Source organism: Vombatus ursinus, unplaced genomic scaffold (genome assembly GCF_900497805.2).
Source record: "Vombatus ursinus unplaced genomic scaffold, bare-nosed wombat genome assembly UNPS02010284.1, whole genome shotgun sequence".
Taxonomy (NCBI): Eukaryota; Metazoa; Chordata; class Mammalia; order Diprotodontia; family Vombatidae; genus Vombatus; species Vombatus ursinus.
Window position 1 is genome coordinate 18779909 of NW_020950062.1, and position 22765 is coordinate 18802673.

At 36.5% G+C, this 22765-nt stretch overlaps 1 protein-coding gene across 2 annotated transcripts in view; it reads left to right on the forward strand.

The window, feature by feature from the left end:
* Positions 1-22765, forward strand: part of NUDCD1 (NudC domain containing 1) — a 105546-nt gene that overhangs the window by 65123 nt on the left and 17658 nt on the right. For both annotated transcript variants that reach the window (XM_027854042.1, XM_027854043.1), the window contains exon 8: positions 15254-15379. In XM_027854042.1, coding sequence (XP_027709843.1) covers positions 15254-15379 — 126 coding nt within the window. The remainder of the gene's footprint in view (positions 1-15253; positions 15380-22765) is intronic.

Here is a 22765-nt window from a genome sequence, read left to right on the forward strand (position 1 = left end):
CAGAACTGGTAAGGGTTCTTCAAGTGATAGCTAGATTTCACTGATTGAAGAGGTAATTCAAAGCCTTCATTTTATAGATGAAACTGAGACCTGTATGATGTTGTAGAAGTAGAATTGACAAGAGAGTTAATTGAATATGATGGATGGGGATGATGAGTAAATGACCAGCCATAATTCCAAGATTGCAAACCTGGAAACTGGAAGGAAAGTATTTCCATTGAAAAACATAGGGAAGTTAGGAGGAATAGGGAGTTTATAGGGAAAAGATAGTGAGATCTGTTTTGAACATATTGAGATTGAGGTAACCAGTCCGAGAGTGTAGAGAGTATAAACCCCAATTTACTTATTCTAAGAAAGAGACAAACAAAATTAGAGTGCATGTGTCCACGGTTTAATTTCTCTCAAGCTGGCTTGACATCCATTGGATGGGAGTTCAGTCCAAAACTGGACCCCCCCCAAGGGGGCCAGTTCAGAACTGGCTCGGTCTAGGATTTTGGGGTACAATGTTATATACCCTCTCAACAGGGGCTCATATCAGCCATTCCAGACCACTCCCAGCCTCCTTCTATCTGGGCAGTAGCATCTGTCTTCACCCAAGCCTGAGTAGGATAAAATCAATTTAGGTTTTGGTCTGATTTGACCAGGATAAGAAGCTTCAATGCAATCTCATTATCAGTGATGTCCTTCTGAAGAACTTTGAAGCAGGAGGCTGGCAGGGTGGAGCTCTGAGTCTCCAAGACACAGATTACCAAGAAAAATCATTTTTCACAAGAGAAAAGAGATAGTCTTGGTAGACATCCACAGTTAGTGGGCATGACCTGAATGAAGATCCGCCATCGAAGATCAAGAAGGGAGGGATTAGAAAAGGAAAAGAACCAAAAAGCACTGTTACAAAAACTCAGATACCTAGGAAGAGATCATGTTCAATATATAGTGTTGTCAGATGCTGCTGAGAAATCTTGAAAGATTAGGATTGAAGGGAAAAAAAGTCATTGGATTTGGATTTTACAATTCCAGCTTTTTGCCTGGCCTCAAGGCACATCATTTAAGCCCCCTGGGCTTGTTTCCACACCATTAAATTAAGGGAGGTTGGACTAGATAACCTTAGGTTTTCTTCACTTCTAAATCAATTATGTTTTATAATTTGTCAGTTAAAAGATCATTGGTAGCTAGAGAACAGTTTTCAATTGAATGCTGAGGATCAGAAGCCAAATTATAGAGGGTTGAAAAGTGAGTGAAAAGAGGGGCAGCTAGGTGGTGCAGTGGATAGAGTACCAGCCCTGAAGTCAGGAGGACCTGAGTTCAAATCTGGCCTCAGACACATAACATTCACTAGCTGTGTGACTCTGGGCAAGTCACTTAACCCCATTGCCTAACCAAAAAAAAACAAAAACAGAAAAAGAAAAGTGAATGAAAAGAGAAAGTTGATGTAACCAGCATAAACAGCTTTGTTTAAAAGTTTGTCTAAGAAAGGGAAAAGAGAGGCAGGATGATATTTGAGATGGCAGGGTCTTGTGAAGTTTTTTGTTGTTTTTTTTTTTTTTAAGGATTTTTCAGGCAGTAGGGAAAGAACCAGTCGATAGGGAGAGGTTGAAAATTAAGGAGTCTGTAGTCAATAGTCAATAAACATTTATTAATTTCCCCATTGTGTACCAGGCACTGGTGCTAAGCCCTGGAGATACAAACAAGAAAAAAGAAAGGTAGTCCCTGCCCTCTCCTAAAGGAGAAAGACCATACACAAGAGGAATTGAAAGGGTGTGGGAGGGAAGGTTACTCAGCTTGGGAACATGATCTTGGAATCCAAACCAAGCAGAACAACTGGAGGGAAATGAAGAGCTGGAATGATATTGGGGGCAATTTCTTGAATATAGGAGGGAATAAGATCAAGAGTATGTGTAGAAGGGTTGACCTTTTCTCTCATTGAGAGAGGAAAAAATGTAGAAAGAAAGGAAGAGTTCCTAGGTCAGTGTCCTGAGGCACTGAGTGGACAGGACATGAATGATCATCCAGTGAAGGAGACTGGGAAGGAATAAACTATACCTGTAGAAGGAGACAGCGATAACAAGAAAATCCAAAGAGGAAAGAGTATTCAAGAAAAGGGGCGCCCAACAGTGTGAATAGCTATGGAAAAGTAAAGAAATGAGAACTGGCACAATAAGTGATAGGACAAGGTAGCAAGAGATTAGTTTAAGGGAAATACTGTATAAAAACTTTAGTCTTTAGAAGATTAATAATAAAATTGTATTTTCATTTTAATGTAATTGATAAAGTTGTTATAGAATAGTTCAGTGAAGAGTCCAAACAGAATATGGAATGCTCAGTTTGAAGTCAAGAGAGACCTGGGCTTGAATCCCATCTCTGACACTTAGGAGTTGTGTGACCGTGAGCAAATCACTTAGCTCCTATAAGCCTCAATTTCCTCATTTGTAAGATGGAAATAATAATACCTGTAGTGCTTGCTTTACAGTGTTAAAGTGAGGAGGAACTGAAAATGTGTATGTAGAGCATGCTGCAAACCTCAAAACCATATGTAAATGACTGTTGTTTTATTTTATTCTTCTTATCTTTATGCCCCTTCTGGCTCAGATAGAAATGGTCCTGGGACAAGTTGCTGTTCTGCCTTATCTTGGATATTTAGTGTTTGGCAAACTGGAGTAGGTAGATGCAATGTTGTAATTCATTGAAAGAATTGGGATCTAGAGACTCTCAGCAGTGATTTTCAGGACAGCTCTAGTTGAAACAGACAGGATAATTGGGTTGATAATAAGTATTTTTTCCTATTCCCCCAATCAGTCAGTCAACCAACCAACACGTCCTTACTAAGCTTCAAATCTGTACCAGCCACTGTGTTTGCTGGGAGTTGGGGATACTGATACAAAAAATGAAATAAAAATAATCTCTCCTTGCAAAAAGCTTTTGACTTACTCTGCTATGTCTGCTTTTAAAATCTTTTCATTCCACATAAGTTGGAGGCTATACATTTTTTATATAGAAACATCTATTGAAAACATTGTTCTGAAATTTGCATTAAGCATTGTAATATTTGAGTCATTGTGGGTGATTGCTTTATCCCTGACGATGATGTTCTAGTTCCAGTACGGTCTCTCTGCTGAATTTTCAAGGATATTTTGAGGTTTGTATTTGTGGTATAGGGATTTGTCACTTTTTAAGTTTAGGAGGAATAGCAAAAATCTAGTCTGTTACTCTGGCCACTTGATCATATCATCAGGCGTGAAATCTTACTGTTATTGTCATCTTATATTTGTTGAAATTCAGCTAGAAATAGTCCAGGGACATCTTGCCTTTATTCTTTAATGTTTCGTATTTGGTGGACTATTGTGCAGGTGGATTAAATGATTGTTCTTTGTGTCTGAATAAAAATGTTAAGTTGTAAATTCATCTTCTGTAGAATCACTGAAAGTGTCTGACACAACTCAAATAGCAGACAGGATGCCAGGGGTGATATATATTTCATCCTGACCACTCATGATTTTGGTTTCTTCTGTGAGGTCTCTATTTGTTGTCTTCTATTTTTTATAGATTGGAGATTATGAGTTTTCAGTATGCCAACATTTTTTATAAGTGCTATTCTTGAATTTTTATGTGTTAGTTTTTTCCTGGTCAGTTGTATACAGCAGTTTTTGTCTGTGATGATGCTATGGTTCTAGTATAGTTTATTTGTTGAGTTATAAAGAATATAGTGGGGTTATATGTATCTAAAGGATGACAAACTTCTGTATGATTCTTGCCAATTGATCATCACAGCTTCTTAGTTATTCAGTATGTATTACTTTTGTTAAAATTTGGTTGCCCGGAGAAGTTCATCAGTATTGTATGTCAGTTTCATGATGGCTTGCTTGCCTGGGTTCTGGATAATGGACAATGCTGTCATACTTTCCCAGTCATCAGTGGAGTGAAGCAAGATTGTGCGCTTACTCCCATGCTTTTTAGCATGGTGTTTTCAGCAGTGATGTCAGATGCCTTCAACAAAGAAAACACAACATCAAGGTCAGTTTACTACATTGATGGTAAATTATTTAACTTGAAAAGGCTACAAGCTAAGACTAAAGTAGAGGGAGAATTAGTACATGATTTTTTGTTTGCAGATTATTGTGTACTCAATGCAGCCTCTGAAGCTGAGATACAACGAAGTGTGGATCAATTCTGTGCTACTTGTGCTAATTTTGGCCTAACAATTAACACCAGAACACAGGTCCTCCACCAGCCAGCATCACATATCTATACGTGATAAGTTCACTTACCATGGCAGTATAATTCCTAGAGATGTACACAATTTGGCGCATTCATTGTCAAAGCTCGTCAAAATTCATTGTTTAGGAGGCTCCCAAAGAAAGTGTGGGAAAGAAGAGGTATTAGATTGCCCACCAAACTGAAGGTCTGCAGAGCCATTGTGTTGATTTCATTGTTGTGTGCCTATGAAACTTGGACAGTACTGGTACTATGCCAGTACTTCCATTTGAATTGTCTTAGGAAGATTCTGAAGATCACCTAGCAAGATAAGGTCTCAGACACTAAGGTTTTTTCTTGAGCTAAAATACCAAGCACTCAAACTGTGTTGCAGGGAGCACAACTCTCATGGGGTGGTCATGTTGTTCTAATGCCAGACATATATAAAAGACTATTTTACAGAGGTAACCACACAAGGAAGGTGCTTACATGCGGTCCGAAGTGATGCAAGTATATTCCTAAGGTCTCTATGAAGATCTTTGGAATTGATTGCATGACATGGGAGATGCTGGTAAAGGACTGCCCAGCATGGCATGCCCAATTGAAAGAAAGCGCTGTGCTCTGTGAGTGAAACAGAATTGCAGTAACTCAAAAGAAATGTGCAGATTTAGAGACATTTCCACTCCAAATGTTCGTATGAACTATTTGTGTCTGACCTGTAGTAGAGCGTTCTAAGCTTGTATTAGTCTGATCAGCCACAGTTAGGCACACTGTACCTTGCCTCCAACTGAATGATGTCATTTTGGTCCTCTTCCAAGAATGAAGGACAACAGCCAGCCAACTTTTGGTAATCTGTAGTAACACGTTACACTGCTTCTACCAATTCTTTGGAAAAACCTGCATTGATTGATGTCTAGGCTCTATAAGGATGACTTTTCCATAATTTTTTGTGACTATTATTGATGTTGGTATTAGTATTATTATTGATAAACTTTGTTTTAATTTCTTTCCCCCATTATTACCATTGTTGAGATGAGAGGGAAAGAGTAGTTTGGGAACCTAATAGACTTGGAATAAATAATGTGTGTAGTGGGGAAATAAAGATGTTGAGGGAAAAAAAGAAAATTTTCTAGTGATAGTATTAACAGTCTAATTTTTTGCTGAAGGGAATATTTTAGAAACCTCATTTGAAGTGATTGAAAATGAATTTGCCAAATAATTGAAGAATGTACTGTAAGAGAGAAGAGCAAATTATTAACCTTACTCTTTTGTAGCTTTTTGTGAACATTTTAATACTTTCCTCCCTGTTATAAATTTCATGGATATCATTTTAAATAGACTGAAAAGAATTGCTCTGTATTAAATGTTTTATTATGTAAAATTATAGTCATTACAATAAAAAAGAGTTTAGATTATGTTGAGAAAGAAACTGATTCTGTATTTGAAAAGTAATTAAATTTTAATAGATTACATTTTACATTCTTAGCACATGGTATTATTTTATGAGAAACAAAGTATCAACCTATAGTCAGGACTCAAGTAACAACCTATTTTATTAGAAGAGGAAGCAGAAGACATGCATGTCAGGTACACTTTATACAAAGTACAAAGGAGCCCAACAGGGGCAGGTAAAGCCTTAGATGTTTATGGGTTTATGGGATAAAAATGGAAAGTTTCATAGGAATAGAAAGGGGCAGTCCCCTCCCAATGTGAGGTTAGGTGAGAGAAGGGGCAGGAGTAGGAGGAGAGACAGCCCCCTCGGGGAATTGCTAGATCATTGAGGCAGGATGTCCTTGCTTATCCGAAAACTCCCACCTGCACAATTTATCAATCTGGTGCAAACTGGCTAGAGCTTGTCTTATAGATGACTCTACTTCAAGGGCGCTGAGAGTTCAGTTAGAATTGAGAGTTTCAAAAGATCACTGTTTTGTCAGCTCAGGGGACTTCATCATTGCCTTGTTCTAAGCTTCCCATGTGCCCTGGGTTCAATACCTCTGGAAAATAGGGCAACTCAAGAAAACAAGTTAAGTTAGTTTTAGGGACATATTCACAAGTAATATAACCATTATGCTTTCAAAAACTTAAGTAAGGTTGAAGCAGAGCCAAGATGGCAGAGTGGGGGCAGAGAATTGCTCTCCCTTTCCCAAATTTACCTCAGAACAGGTTCTGGAGTAGCAAAACCAACAAAAAGATGGGGTCAAACAATTTTGGAGCCTAAGAAAACTTGAAAGTTTGTCAGGAAAGGTCTGGCTCACTGGGGAGGTAGTGGAGTGCAGTCCAGTGTAGGTTGACCCCCAGCAAGCCAGCAGCAGGCCTGGGGGATTAGTGAATCAGCAGCAGTGGCTTCTGAAACTCTTAGCCCACAAAGATAAGGAGGTCAGCAACTGGTCTCAAAATGAAATTACAGGAGATGCTTCACTGATGTTGGTGCAGGACTCTGTTGCATTGCCCATAGTTGGTTCTGGGTCACAGTCCCAGGGTGAGAACTAGGACTAGCAGGAGTAGGGACCCTAGTCACAGTTCTAGGGGAGAAAAGAGTGCTTGTGGTTTCTCACAGTCAAGATCACAGGCCAGGAGAGCATTGACCACACCTCTTCCTATATCATAACTGCAGGGATGCACTAGGAGAAGGGGGAAGGGTAGAATGGGTTAAATTATCACACATAAAAAAAGGCATGAAGGATCGTTTACATTGGAGAGGGAGATAAGGAGTGGTGGGCAACTCTTGAACCATACTCTCATAAGAATTGGCTGAAAAGGAGAATAACAGTATAGAAATCTATCTTACCTGCAGGAAAGTAGGAGGGGAAGGGGATAAGGGAAGGAAAAGAGACTGATAGAAGGGAGGGTAAATTGGGGGAGGCAGTCAGAAGCAAAACAATATTGAGGAGGGACAGGGTGAAGTAGAGAAAGAAAAGGATTTAAACAGGGGGGAAAAGCAGGATAGAGGGAAATAAACAGTGGTCATAACTGTAAATGTGAATGGGATGAACTCACCCATAAAATGAAACTGGATAGCAGAGTAGATTAAAAACCAGAATCCTACAGTACATTGTTTACATAAAACACACTTGAAGCAGAGACACATACATAGAGGAAAGGTAAAGGGCTGGAGGAGAATCTATTTAGCTGAAGTGAAAAAAATAAAGCGGGGTAAATCATGATCTCAAACAAAGCAAAAGGAAAAATAGATCTAATTAAAAGAGATAGTAGGGAAACTGCATGTTGCTAAAAGTACCATAGGCAACAAAATAATATCAATACTAAATATATGTTCATCAAGTGCTATAGCATCTAGATTGTTAAAGGAAAAGTTAAATGAGTTACCAGAGGAAATAGACAATAAAACTATGCCAGTGGGGGACCTCAACTTGGCCCTTTTAGAACTAGATATATCTAACCAAAAAATAAACAAGAAAGAAGTTAAGGAAATGAATTAGAATTTTAGAAAAGTTGGAGATGGCAGACTTCTGAAGAAAATTGAATAGGAATAGAAAGGAATATACTATTTCTCAGCAGCACATGGCACCTACACAACAATTGACCATGTATTAGGGCATGAAAACTTCATCACCAAATGCAGAAATATTAAATGCTTCCTTTTCAGAAGCATTTGATGACCTATGGAAACACAGATTAAAAATTAATTGAAAACTAAACAATTTAATCCTAAAAAGTGGGTCAAAGAACAAATCATAGAAACAATCAATAATTTCATTAAAGAGAATGACAACATTGAGACAACATATCGAAATTTATGGGATGCAGCCAAAGTAGTACTTAAGGGAAAATTTATACCTCTGCTTACATCAGTAAAAGAGAGAAAGAATAGATCAATGAATTGGGCATAGAACTTTAATTAAACATAGAACAAATTAAAAATCCCCAGTTGAACACTAAATTGCAAATCTTGAAAGTCAAAGGAGAGATCAATAAAATAGAAAGTAAGAAAATCCGTAAACTAATAAATAAAACAAGGAGCTGGTTTTATGGGGGGGAGGTCAGTAGACAAACCATTGATTAATTTGATTTAAAAAGGAAAGAAGAAAACCACTTTGCCAGCATCAAAAATGAAAAGGATGAATTCCTCACCAGTGAAGGTGAAATTAAAACAGTAGGAGCTATTTTGCCCAATTTATATGCCAGTAAAATCTAAGAATCTCAGTAAAATGGATATACAAAAATATAAATTGCCCAGATTTATAGAAGAGGAAATCAAATACTTAAATAATCTGATCTTAGAAAAAGAAATTGAACAAGCTGTCAATGAATTCCCTAAGAAAAAATCACCATGATCAGATGGATTCACAAATGAATTCTACCAAACATTTAAAGAACAGTTGATTCCAATTATAAATTATATAAACTATTTGGAACAACAAGCAAAGAAGGAGTCCTACCAAATTATTTTTACGTACAAATATGGTTTTGATACCCAAACCAGGAATAGCAAAATCAGAGTAAGAAACTATAGACCAATTTCCCAAATGAATATTGATGCAAAAATTTTAAATAAAACACTAGCAAGGAGATTATAGTAATATATCAGAAAGATCATAACTTTGGCCAGGTGGGATTTATACCAGGAATGCAGGGCTGGTTCAGTATTAGGAAAACTATTGGTATAATTGACTATATCATTAAGAAAGCCAACAGAAATCATGATTATCTCAAACACAAAAGCTTTTGACAAAATACAATACTCATTCTTATCAAAAAACAGTTGAAAGCATAGGAATAAATGGAACTTTCCTTCAAATGATAAGTAGTATCTATCTAAAACCATTGGGAAGCATTATCTGTAATGGGGATAAGCTAGGAGCTTTTCCAGTAAGATCAGGGTGATGCAAGGATGTCCATTATCACCACTATAATTCAGTACTATACCAGAAATGCTAGGTATAGCAATAAGAGAAGAAAAAATTTGAAGAAATTAGAATAGGCAATGAGGAAACAAGACTACCACTCTTTGAAGATGATATGGTGGTATACTTAGAGAATCAACTAAAAAACTCATTGAAATAATTAACTTTAACAAAGTTGCAGGATATAAAGCCACATAAATCATCAGCATTTCTATATATTACTAACAAAGACCAGCAGCAAGAGATACAGAAATTCCATTTAAAATAGCTATAGACAATATAAAATATTTGGGAGTCTACCTGCCAAGACAAGCCCAGGAACTCTATTAACATAATTGTAAAGCATTTTTCACGGAAATAGTCAGATCTGAACAGTTGGAAAAATATTAGTTGTTCGTGAGTAAACCAAGCCAGTGTAATGAAAATGACAGGCTACCCAAACTAATTAACTTATTCAGTGCCTTACCAGTCAGACTATCAAAAATTTATTTTATTGAGCTAGAAAAAAATCTGGAAGAACAAAAGGTCAAGAATATCAAGGGAATTAATGAAAAAAAAAAATGTGAAGATGGCCTAGCCATAACATATCTCAAACTATATTATAAAGTGGTAGTCATCAAAACATTCTGGTACTGGCTAAGAAATAGAGTGGTGGATCAGTAAAATAGGTACATAATACACAGTATTAGTGTTTGATAAAACCAAAGATCCAAGCTTTTGGGATGAGATCTCACTATCTGATAGAAACTGCTATGAATACTAGAAAGCAATTTGGCAGAAACTAGGTATAGACCAGTACCTCACAATGTATACCAAGATAAGGTCAAAATTGATATGTGATTTAGATATAAAGGGGGATACCATATCCAAATTAGGAGAGGTTGGAGTAGTTTACCTGTCATATATATGGATAAGGGAAGAATTTATTATCAAACAGAGATAGAGAGCATTAAGATGGATGCCTTTGATTATATTAAATTTAAAAGTTTTTGCACAAACAAAAACAGTGCAGCCACAATTGGAAGGAAAGCATAAAGGTGGCATTTTATTTATTTATTTATTTTTTTACAGCAAATATCTTTGATCTGTGTTCCTCAGGGCCTCATAGCTAGTAAGTGGCTTAGGCCAGATTTGAACTCAGGAATATGACTCTTCCTGACCCCAAGCCTGACACCCTATCCACTGGCCTTCCTAGTTGCCCTGTGCTAGGTACTAGGGTTACAAAGACACAAAATACTCTGAAGCCTGTATCTTCAAGGAACTTAAGCAAGTGTAATTTTCATTGATGATGGAAATCTTCCCAGGAAATTAATGCAATCAGTACTATTAGTTTTGCATACAAAGGTTTTTTCTCTGATTTTATAACCTTCTATAAGCATAGAAGTTAAATGGCTTTCCAAGCTGTGTTTATGCAAATTGCACAGAACTCACTTCTTTAACAACTAGTAATTTGGAGTAGTCTTAATACTCTGGCAAAGTCAATGAATGTTTTTGTTTTTTTTATAAATTGCTGTTAGTTTTGTAAACATGTCTATTGACATGCAAGTTTTCTAGACTTCAAGTCTTAGAAGATAGCTGAATTTGGAGAATTAAGTACTTTTATTTCCTATTATCATAGGTACTTCTGCAACCTGTAGTATTTTTCAACTAGGGAAGGTTTAGATTGAAGCAAAGTCCATTAGGAATTACTTTCCTATCCCATGGATTCACTTAAATAATGAATCAGACCAGATACTCCTCAGTAGAATTCTAATCCGTTAAAGTTGAATAAAACATTTATCTACGTGTGTATTTTTCAACTATGAATGACTTAAGCACTTTTTAAAGTCAATAATTTTTGCTTCATAATATTTTTTAAAGTTCATCAATGACATTACAATGTTCTTTCCACATTTTTCCCCTTTTTAAATTAAAATTTGAATCACTTTGTAATGAAAATGCTCTGTAATTCCTTTGGTAATTGAGTGAGCAGTTTTCATATTTTTTTTTTTAAGCATCTGATTCTCCAACTTGTGATACGTTAAGTGGCTCAGCTTACCTTTTTTTTTTTTCCCCTTCCTTATCGTCAGCGTTTCCATCCAAGTGAAGCAAGAAAAGGAAATGAAACATACTTGCATTGATTGGGGTAACAAATACAGTGGACAGAGAGCAGCATTGAGGTATTATAGCCTAGGGGAGAGAGGGCTGACCTTACAGCCAGGAAGACATGTTTTAAGTTCCTCTTCTTACATTTATTGGCTGTGCAACCCTGGCAAGTCATTTAACCTCTTGGTGCTCTGAGAAAGTCTCTGAGACCACAAATTGTAGAGATGATGCTGACCTGAATTGGGAGACAAAGTTTCCTGACCTAAGAGTACCGTATACCAGTGAAACAGTAGGTTCAGTCTCCATCCTGTATGTGAAATATCAAATTGTTTATTTAAAATGAGATTTGGTGATTTCACTGTTTGTGACTGTACCAACTTTGTAGAAACCACTTATGTTATTATGAAAATTAATTACTTCAAATTGAATTTTGAGTTTATTTATCATTCTAAAAGCATTCTCTTAGACAGCAAACTTTTGTTGTCTTTATATTCCTGTTTGCCTGCTTTACTCCCAGAAGAATTAATTTCAATTTAAACTTAATTTGAAAAAGAAAAATTCTTCCCTAAAAAGGAGTAAGGCTTCTCTTTTAAATACTTTCATTCTATGATACCCAAAGGGCTATAAAACCATGCATACTCTCTGACCCAGCAATACCTGTATCCACAAAGAGATCAAAGAAAAAGGAGGACCTATTTGTGCAAAAACATTTTATCAACTAAATATTATTTCCTGAGTTTTTTTAGGAAAGCCAAGAAAAAGTCACAGTAAGTCATTTCTCCAGCCCACATCAGCTTAGAAAGATAAGTAGAGAAGTTTGTGAATGGTGGGGTGGAGGCCAAGCAGGAATAGGAATCTAGCAGCTCTTTCACCTGTTACTCACTTCTGGTCACAGATCCATAGGGTTCTACCTGTGTTGTTGTTGTTCAGTCATTTCAGTTGTGTTCAACTCTTTATGAACCCATTTGGGGTTTGTTTGCCAGTGATACTAGAGAGGTTTGCCATTTCCTTCTCCTGCTCATTTTACAGATGAAAAAACTGAGGCATACTGGGCTGAATGACTTGCCCAGAGTCACACAGCTACTAAGTATCTGAGGTCAGATTTGAATTCAAGAATATAAGTTTTCCTGACTCCAGGCCCATCACTCTGTGCACTGCACCACCTAGCTGCGTACTGAACATAAAACACATTCCACTAACTTAGCTATGTGGTTCTGAATACAGGAGCAGAACAATGACTGTTTTCTAACCTTTAGCCCAGCACATAATCCTGCAGTGAAAAAAACAGAGCATAAAACCAAGACCAAAGGGTCAAGCAGTTTAGTTTCTCTGAACCTGTAGAACTTCCCAGAGAGCTTATAGTGACCAAGTTCAGCAATAATCTATTGAAACTCCACTACACACAAGACAACAGACCCAAACTTGGGTCATAAACAGAGCGCAGAGCAGGAGGGCTGTGAACAGACCTCTCTCCAGCAGGATATGGCAATAGTCTAAGCATGAGGTGACAAGGACCCTCATCACATGAGAAACTGAGGCAAACAGGATTAAGTGACTTGCCCAGGGTCCCTCATTATGTTATAGCACAGTATCCATTCCATTAATGTACCACAAATCAGTCATTTCCTAAGCAAAGAGCATCTGTTTTGTTTCTAGTTCTTTACTATCACAAAAGGTGCTGCCATGAATATTTTCAACCCCCTTATTTTAAAGCAGTTATCAGGACTATTGTGTAAAAAAAAAATTTAAAAAAAACCCTTCAAATTACAGGATCACTGAATTAGAAGTTTGAAGAGACCTCATAGAGCTTTTAGTGAAACTGGTGCCTGATAAATAATTCTTTCTACAACATCCTGAAGTGTTCATCTTTGAAGACTTCCAGTTGGGGCTGAATGAGGATGGTAGATGCCTCACTGATTCCTTCTCCTGGGCTAATTGGAACTCTGGTTGTTAGAAATGTTTTCTTTTCATCAGTTCTAAATTTGCACCTTTGTAACTTTCTTCCCTTTTTCTTAGTTCTGCACTCTTGGACAAACAGAATAATGTAGTCCTCCTTTGACTAATAAGCCCTTCAAATATTTGAATACAGTTATCCTGTTCCACCAAAATATTCTCTTCTCCAGGCTAAATATCCTAACTTTTTTGAACTTATTTTGTGTGGTATGACTTCAAGGGCCTTCACCATCATGGTTGCCAGCTTTATTAGTGCCCTTTCTTCAAATTCATTACCAAGAACTTGACAAAAGTACTCCAGATTTTGTTTGGCCTAAGCAGAGTACAAAACAACTATCACTTCTTTATTCCTAGAAGCTTGCATGTAATAGGTGCTTAATAAATGTTTATTGACTATTATATTACTATATTACACATTGGCATTTTTTTTTTAGTAAGAAGATTGGCATTGTTTCTTTCATTATTAAATTTTATTTTTAATTTATGGAATAAAATAAGCATTTCCATAATATAATACAATAAAAAATATGATTGCACATGAAACTGCAGATTATTATGCACAACTTGCTATTCCTTTAAATAGACAACAAAATTATTGTATGGCTACCGTTAGACACAGGTAGGTATGTGTGTGTGTGTGTGTATGTACAATTATTCTATGCATACTTCTATTCATCAGTTCTTTTCTCTGGATGCAAATAATGTCTTTCTTCATATATCCTTTATGGTTAGTTTGTGTGTTTATAATAATCAAATAACTTACTCAAAGTCTCCCAAAACAGCATTGCTGTTACTGTATACAGTGTACTCTTGGTTCTGCTCATTTTACTCTTCATTATTTCGTGTAAGTCTATCTATGTCTTTCTAATATCATTGAGTTCATAGCACAGTAGTATTTAATCACAGTCATATACCACAACTTATTCAGCCATTCCCCAATAGATGGGCATCCCCGCAATGTCCAGTTTTTTGCCACCACAAAGAGGTGCTATAAACATTTTAGAGCATATAGGTTCTTTTCCTTTTTCCCTAATTATCTTCAGAATTAGATCAAGTAGTGTATTGCTGGGTCAAAGGGTATAAGTAGTTTAATAACTCTTTGGGCATAATTCCAGATTGCTTTCAACATGATTGGATGAATTCACAATTCCACCAACAATACATTAGTGTGTCCCAATTTTTCCACATCCCCTCCAACGTTTGTCACTTTCCTCTTCTATCATTTTTTAACCAATGTGGTAGTACACTATTGACTTCTATGGAGTTACATTCTACAAAAATACTGCGGTCTTTTTCTGATGACCTGCTATCCAGCCAAGCCTTCCATGTCTTCAACTCATGAAATTGTTGTTTTGGAACCCAATGTTAACTTTAGGTTTTAAGACTTGACATTTATCTCTATCCATTTTCAACTTTGGTTGTCTTGGGCAGCTAGATAGTGCAGTAGATAGAGCACCAGGCCTGGAGTCAGGAAGACCTGAGTTCAAATTTGGCCCCAGACACTTAGCTCTGTGCCCCTGGGCAAGTCACTTAACCCTGTTTGCCTCAGTTTCCTCATCTGTAAAATGAGCTGCCAAGAAAACCCCAAATGAGGGTCATGAAGAGTTGGATATGACTGAAACGACTGAATAACAACAAATTTCATCTTACTTGATTCCACCCAATATTCTATTTCAGGGATGGGAAGGCCACAGGTTTTCCACCCATGTCCTAACCTGTCAAGATTGTGAATCCTTTCTGTTGTGCAATATTTTGACTCATGTTACCAGCCTTTGGCATTTACCAATTTGACAAGCATGCCAACATGGCCATTGGCCAACTCCTTGATAAACATATTAAATGGTACAGGACCAACTATAATAAAAACTATAACAAATATCCTGCTAATTTTGAGGCATCTGTTTAGATTACATTTCACTTTTTATTAAGGTTTTCATTTCTGGTGTGTTTATGTATATCTTCATGTTGGTTATAATTAAATAACTAATAAAATTGCGGTCTTTATAATAGTCAAATAATGGTCACATAACAAATCCTATTTTAGCACAACTGCATGTTGAAATTAAATATTTAATCAATGAATATTGTTGAACTATACATTTTATAAAATGATAGTATTATTTAAGTGCCTAATGTTGGTTTTGATTCTTCTCTGGTTTAAGAATCCAGATCCAGATAAGGAAAAACCACCATGTAATGCTCAAGAATTAGAAGAGTGTGATATTTTCTTTGAAGAGAGCTCCAGTTTATGCAGATTTGATGGCAGTACTTTGAAGACCACTCATGTGGTAAGTGATTTATGTTTATTTGTGTTTCCAGAAAATAAAACTAGTCAAGCATGAAAAAGCTATATAGCCAGGTGATTAACTGCAACTAGGGAGCTAAAGATTCAGCACTTTGCTGATTACTAGATTATCATGTCACTTAAAAACAGTGACCTAAATAGGAGAAAAGGAGAGGATTTGTATGAAATGACTAATGATTAATTTTTAAGTATTTAAAAATAAAGGAATAGGAAAAGTTTAATATTTTACTTCATTGATATTTAAACTTTCATTAATCCACATGTACAATTATATAGACTCTAGCCTAATGGTAATATCTGATTTGTGCCCTGGTACATTGCTAAAATCACATTTCTTTAAAAGGGAAAAAAAGCACATAAGTATGTGCTGGAAAATAATTACCTTCTAAAAATCACCTCACTGTTTGAGAGAAATTTGTTATTTTTTTTCCCTAAAAGTAAATATATATGATTCAGTGACACAACACACTAAAATAAGGCATTGTAGCAAATTAAAAGATACCTGGTGTCAACAGGTAATCACAGTGTCACGAGACATATGTGAAAACCAGGTTTATTACAAGAGAAATGAACATGAGTCTGGAACCCAAAGAGTTCCCAGCCCTTACAGAAGTTTGCATATTTATGACAGTATGACAAAAGGAGGAGTAGAAAACAGGAAGAGGCATCGGAAGGAAAAGGTGCAGTAACCTCTCCCAAACGGGAGGAGCAAGGTGATGGCAAAATCTGCATTCTTTTCCCTTGGGAATGGTTAAACTATGAAGATAGGAGGGTCTGCTTATCTGCAGAGGACCCTGACTGCACAAGCATTTTCCCTGCCTGGCACAGACTGACTGGCACCTGTCTTGCCTCCCAAGGACACACAGGGAGGTGCAAACAACAAATTATGTCAGCTCAAGAAGAGCTTTATCTTTAACACATTAAGGGCCTCCTGCCTGCTTTGGGTCCCATGTTTCTGGAAAATATGGCAACTCAAAAAGACAAATTCAAAAGACCTCTTAACAGCCCTTAACACCAGAAAATCAAGGACATTTAGTATATAAAGAAAATTGGAAATCAGATTTGAAAATGTGAAAGATAAAATTTTAAAGATTCAAAACATAAAATTTATATTAAAATATATGTTAACTTGATGCTCTGAATTTTAAAATAATTTTTTTTGTTAAAACTTCATCAAATATGCAACAACTGCCAGTTTCTTTTTGTAATTCATTTATATTGAGCCTTATTCACCAAAAAAACTGCAGTTTCATTAAGCAAATAAATTGTTAGAATTTTGGGGTTTCCAAATTCTAGCACATTTTGTTTAGACTACTATTTGGTGGCAGGACCAAGTGATATTCAATTTAAAAAAAAAAAAGCTTAATTTTCTAGGTATCTTTTAACTTGCCTTATTTTAACACTGCCTTATTTTTTTGTGTGTTATGTGATTGCCACACAGCAGTCTAGCTATCAACTAATCAATAAACATTTATTAAAAGTACCTACTGTGTGTTCGGCATTGTTGGTGTTGTGGATACAAAGGCAAAAATAAAATATTCCTTGCCTTCAAGGAGCTTCCATTTTTTGTGGAAAAGAGATACATACATAGATTAACAGATTAAAAATATATGTGTAGAAAACAAATACAACCTGTATTTTTTTTGAATGGGTAGCACTAGCCGTTGGGAAGATGAGAAAAGGCCTCATGTAGAAGGTTGGCACTTTAGCCTAAGACACAAAAATGAAAGGAGAAAGCATACTAGGCATGAGACACAGATTGTGCAGAGGCACAGAGATAGGGTATTTGATGTCATGTTTGAGAAAAGCAAGGAGGCTTATTTGCTTGGAAAAAAGTTTGTGAGGAGTAGTAAGGTATAATTATAAAGGTAGTCCAGAGCTAGATTGTGAAAGGCTTTATCTGCTAAACAGAGGAGTTTATACTTGAGCCATTAGTTTCTTAAAGTTATGTAATTATACCTATGCTTTAGACATATTGTGGATGATGAATTAGAGAGGGAAGAGGCTGGAGGCAAGGAGACCAGTTAGGATGCTGTGACAAGGAGAGAGGTGATGAGAGTCTGAAGTTGGGAGGTGGGCTTGTGAGTGGCGATACTGGATGGGAGAGATACTGTAGAGATAGGACAGATAGGACTTGGCAATTTGATTGGCTTTAAGAATTAGGGAGAGAACAGATAAAGATGACTTGGAGTTTGCAAACTCTTAGATGACTGAATAGATGGTATTGCCCATAAATAGAAAGTTAGAATAGGGAAAGGTTGGGGGGGGGGGGGATGAGTTCTATTTTGGATGAGATTGAGTGGTTCTTTCTAAGAAGCAGTACATCAAAATGGATAGAGAGGTGGCCTCAGAGTCAAGAAGACCTGAGCTCAGGTTCCAATAAAGGTTACTTAAAAGGATCAAGTTGGCATTTATTTGGTCCTGATTGTTTTATCAGTTAGGGAGATAAAAAGAATCATGGGATGAACATTTTCAGCATAGTCAGTACACCTGAGATTAAGCCTTACATCTTAACTCTGAACCTGATGATATTTTTTCTCCTGGAGGGAAAATTTCTGTTTTTTTGATACCACAGGTACAGAATTTTAATTTCCAGGGCTAATTTATTTAGAGAGATACTGTGATACAATTGATAAAAGGACTATGAGGAAACTATGTGTTCCCAACATAGACCAAAATCATCTCTGCAACTTTTAGTCTTAAAGAGTTGCCTAGAGTACTGAGAAGTATTTACTCAGGGTCACACAGCAACTGTGTATCAGAAGCAGGACTGGAACCCAGGTTGGCCTGGCTCTGGGGTTGGCACTGTATTTACTACACTGTGCTGCCTAAACAGTAAAAGGAAGGAATGTCTGTTTTTTACCTTTGCTGCTTAATTTTGGTTTTAAACAATTCTTTTATTCTTCATTCTTGACAAAGTTGTAGGAGCACTAGACTTTATATCATAAGACCTGAATTTGAATCCCAGCACTGACACATTAGCTGTGTGAACCTGGGCAAGACATTTAATGTCTGGGAGCTGAGCCTCTGTTTCCTCAACTCTGAAATGGGAATAGTAATAATATTTTCATTACCTACATCAAAGATTTTCATGCGTCTTGTAAATCTTAAAGAGCTGTGTAAATATGGTATTATCATTATTAATATTATTTGTTCACAAATATTTTGGTGGTGTTTGTAAACATAACTTGAGGCAGCTAGATGGCTCAGTGGATAGAGCACTGGGCCTAGAGTCAGGGAGATCTGAGTTAAAATCTGGCCTCATATACTTACTATTGTGTGATCCTGGGAAAGTCACTTAACTTCTGTTTGCCTTAATCTACTGGAGAAGGAAATGGCAAACCACTCCAGTATCTTTGCCAAGAAAACCCCTTGAACAGTATTGGCGTGCTTTGGTCCACTGGGTCAGAAAGAGTTGGACATGCCTGAACAAATAAACATAACTTACGTTTATATTCTGTTGGGTTGGTATTTGGATTTGATTTTTCTTGCAATCATCTGCTAGTGAGGGTGACTGCCTCAGGTGTTTCCTTGCTCTAATCATACTCCATTTTGCCACCAAAGTGATTTTCCTAAAGTTCAGGTCTGACTATGCATTCCCCCCCACCCCCCTTTCTCAGTAAACTCCACTGGCTTCTTATTGCCTGTCTCCAAGAATACATACAAAATCCTCTGCTTGGCATTCAAAACCCTTCATAAATAAGCCCCCTCCTACTTTTCCAGTCTTCTTACACCTTAGTCCCCAACCATGTACTCTTCAATCCAGTGACACTGGCCTCTTGGCTGTTCTACAAACAAGACATGCCAGCTCTTGCTTTCAGGCATTTTCCAGGGCTATCCCCCTTGCATGAAATACTTCTCCTTCCTCAACTCCTATTATTGACTTCCCTGGCATCCTTTAAGCCCCAGCTAAAATCCCACCTTCTGCAGGAAACCTTTCCTACTCCCTTCTAATTCTAGTGCCTTCCCTCTGTTATTATTTCATGTGTATCTTGCACATAGCTTCTTTGTATATTTGTTTACATGTTGCTCCTTCATTAGATTTTGAGCTTCTTTGTGGGCAGGGACTGTGTCTTATCTCTTTTTGTATACCCAGCACCTAGTACAGTGTCTGGCATATAGTCAGCACTTAATAAATGTTTTAATTGATTTATTTCTATAATTTTAGTTTAGGAAAAAATCACTCTTAAGAAAAATATATCTTTCTCCCAACCCCCCAGCTTAATAGGAAGGCTCAAAAGTGGTTAAATCCTACTTAGTTTTTAGTTGTTCTGAGAAAGAAATAAAGAAATAGGAAAGAAAGAGCAAGTGGGCCAAGGTTAAATCTTGCATCCATCTTAATTAATGGTATCGTCAATTGAATATAATTGTTCTTTAAATTTTAGGGGGGGTATGATTATATCTTTTAAACTTATCTACATTCAGAATAATTAAATTGCTAATTGAACCACCTAGGGAGAGACACGAAAATACATTCAATTTTATATTCAATAGATGATAAGTAGCATGATTTTTTTTTTACAAAATTAAAGTAGTATAATGTATAATAAAAAGAAAGTGATTGTGTTTAGAAATAAAAACTTTATATAAAGTGCATAATAAAAAAGGGAGCATCCTAGAGGCACGGGCTCCAGATACCGGCATTTATGCAGTTAACGTGGTCTTTTACCAGTAGACATGTTAGTTGCATTACTATTTATCTTTAGTTTTTTGGTCATTGAACTGGTAGCTAATTGTATACGTGTGTAGACATGATTGAGAGACATAGGTATTTAATAAAACTACAAAAATTTTTATTAATGTTGCTAGTGAAAATATTTCCTCCCTGAAGAGACTATATGGTGTGAACATAACCTGACATGAATGCATATGTATTTATTGAGCAGTAATTCTTCATATTCTGTACTTTGTAGATAAAAATAGATTAACAATTTGAAAATGGTACTTAACAACTATTGACATTTTTAGAAGTTGTCACACAAATGGTCTTTAAGAGAAAAGATTGAAGGGCCCCTGCATAGGCCTGAAGATGAGTTGAAAAGATTGACTAATTCAGTTTGAATATTTTTAACTTGCTTATTCTGATTATTCTGCATAGCCTACTGCTTTACAATCAGAAAATCTAAGGAAGGTACCTTAATATCTAAGAAGCCTAACTGCCCCCCAAAAGAATGCTTACTACATTATAGCTGACTGGGTGCCAGCCTCTGTTGAAAGACCCCCTAATTAGAGGGAGCCCACTTTGTACTGAGACAGCACATTCCATTCTGGAATAGCTGTGAAGTCTTTCTTGATTTCAACACTGTATCTAAATTTACCTCTTTGAAACTTCTACCTTGTGCTCTTGGTCCTGCACTTAAGGGCCAAATGGAACAAGTCTCTCCATTATTAAAGGATTAATTAATTATTAATTAAAGGATTATTCAGTGTAATAATCCTTTACTTAAAGACAGCTTTCACATTCTCCCGCTTCCTGCTCCTAATCTCTCATCTTCTTCAGAATAATCATCCCCAGTTTTCTGAACCATTTCTTGTTTGACATGACCCAAAGCCATTTTCCAATCCTGGTTACCCTTTCCCCTATATATTCTTTAGTTTATCAATGTCTTTTTTGGTGTGGTGCCTAGAACTGAGCTCAGTACTTTAAATTGTGGTTGTGGAGTATAGCAGAATTATCACTTCCTCAGTCTTATAAGCAATGCTTTTTTAAAGAAGGCGCCATGATCACCTTAACTTTTTGGATGCTGTATCACAGTATGAGTCACTGATGACTCATATTGAGCTTGTTATTCACTAATTTTTTTTTTTCAAATGACTTAGATGAGAGTGGATAGAGTCAGGATGGCCTGAATTCAAATAGGATTTCAGATACTTACTAGCTGTATGACCCTGGGCAAGTCACTTGGCCTCTTCTGCCTCAGTTTCCTCACTTGTAAGATGGGGATAATACCAGCACTTACCTCAATCAACAAACATTTATTAAGTGTCTGCTTCCAGAGTTGTCGTGAGTATCAAATGAGATAATATGTATAAAGTGCTTTGCCTGGCACATTGTAGGTACTTAATAAATGCTTGTTCCCTCACCTGCCCCTTCTCTGAATATGTGTCCCCCATCTTGTCCTTCTGAAGCTGATTTTTGGAACTCAGGTGCAAGACTTTTTGGGTATTAATCACTTCATTAGAGTCAACCTTATCTTTTAGCTCCTCAAGATTTACTTGTATCCTGACATCCATTGTGTTAGACATATCTCTTAACTTTCTGTCGTTTGCCAGTTTGATAAGAGCATCATTTTTACTTTTTAAGTATTATTTTTAAAAATGTTTAACAACACAAGTCTTAAGTACAGATTCCTGAGGCTTTTCACTGGAGATCTCCTTCCAAGGTGGTATGGAGTCAGTAGTCATTCCTTTTTGTACCCAGTCATTCAACCAGTTTCAAATTCATCCAATTGTACTATCAAGTCACCCACATTTGTTCATCTTTTCCCCAAGATAAAAAGAAATCAATTGGTACTGCTTCAAAATATAATTTTATAATAGTTTGGGGAAATGTTTAAGTTAAGGAAGTTTTTTGAAATATAAAAGTTTAGGGGCAGCTGGGTGGCGCAGTGGATAGAGCATCGGCCCTGAAGTCAGGAGGACCTGAGTTCAAATCCAACATCTGACCAAACACTTGACACTTACTAGCTGTGTGACTCTGGGCAAGTCACTTAACCCCAATTGCCTAAAAAAATATATATATATGTATGTATGTATGTATATATATATATGTGTGTGTGTGTGTGTGTGTGTGTGTGTGTGTATATATATATAAGTTTAGGTGTTGCTTTAAAGAATGATATTTTATACTGAAAAGTATAAGAAAGAATTATTAAATATTAGCCAGGTAATTTTGCATTACTTCCCAGAGTATCAAAAATTTTATGTCTCTTTTTTCTAATTTAAACCAAAATGTCTTGTAGGTCATAAAATAGAAAGACAAAACCATGGTGAGTTTCTCATGCCTAAGATTTAAAGGGGAGCAGTTGATTGTACAGGCAGTTTTCAGATGAAGAAATTAAAGCTATCTATAGTCATGAAAAAATGCCGTAGAATACTATTGATTAGAGAAATGCAGACTAAAACAACTCTGAGCTTACAGCTATCAGCTTGGTTAGTATGACAAAACAGGAAAATGATAAATGTTGGAGAAGTTTGGGAAAATTGGAGCACTAATGCATTATTGGTGGAATTGTGAACTGATCCAACCATTCTGGAGAGCAATTTGGGACTATGCTCAAAGGGCTATAAAACCATGCATATCCTTTGATCCAGCAATACCACTACTAGGTCTATATCCCAGAGAGATCATAAAAAAGGGAAAAGGACC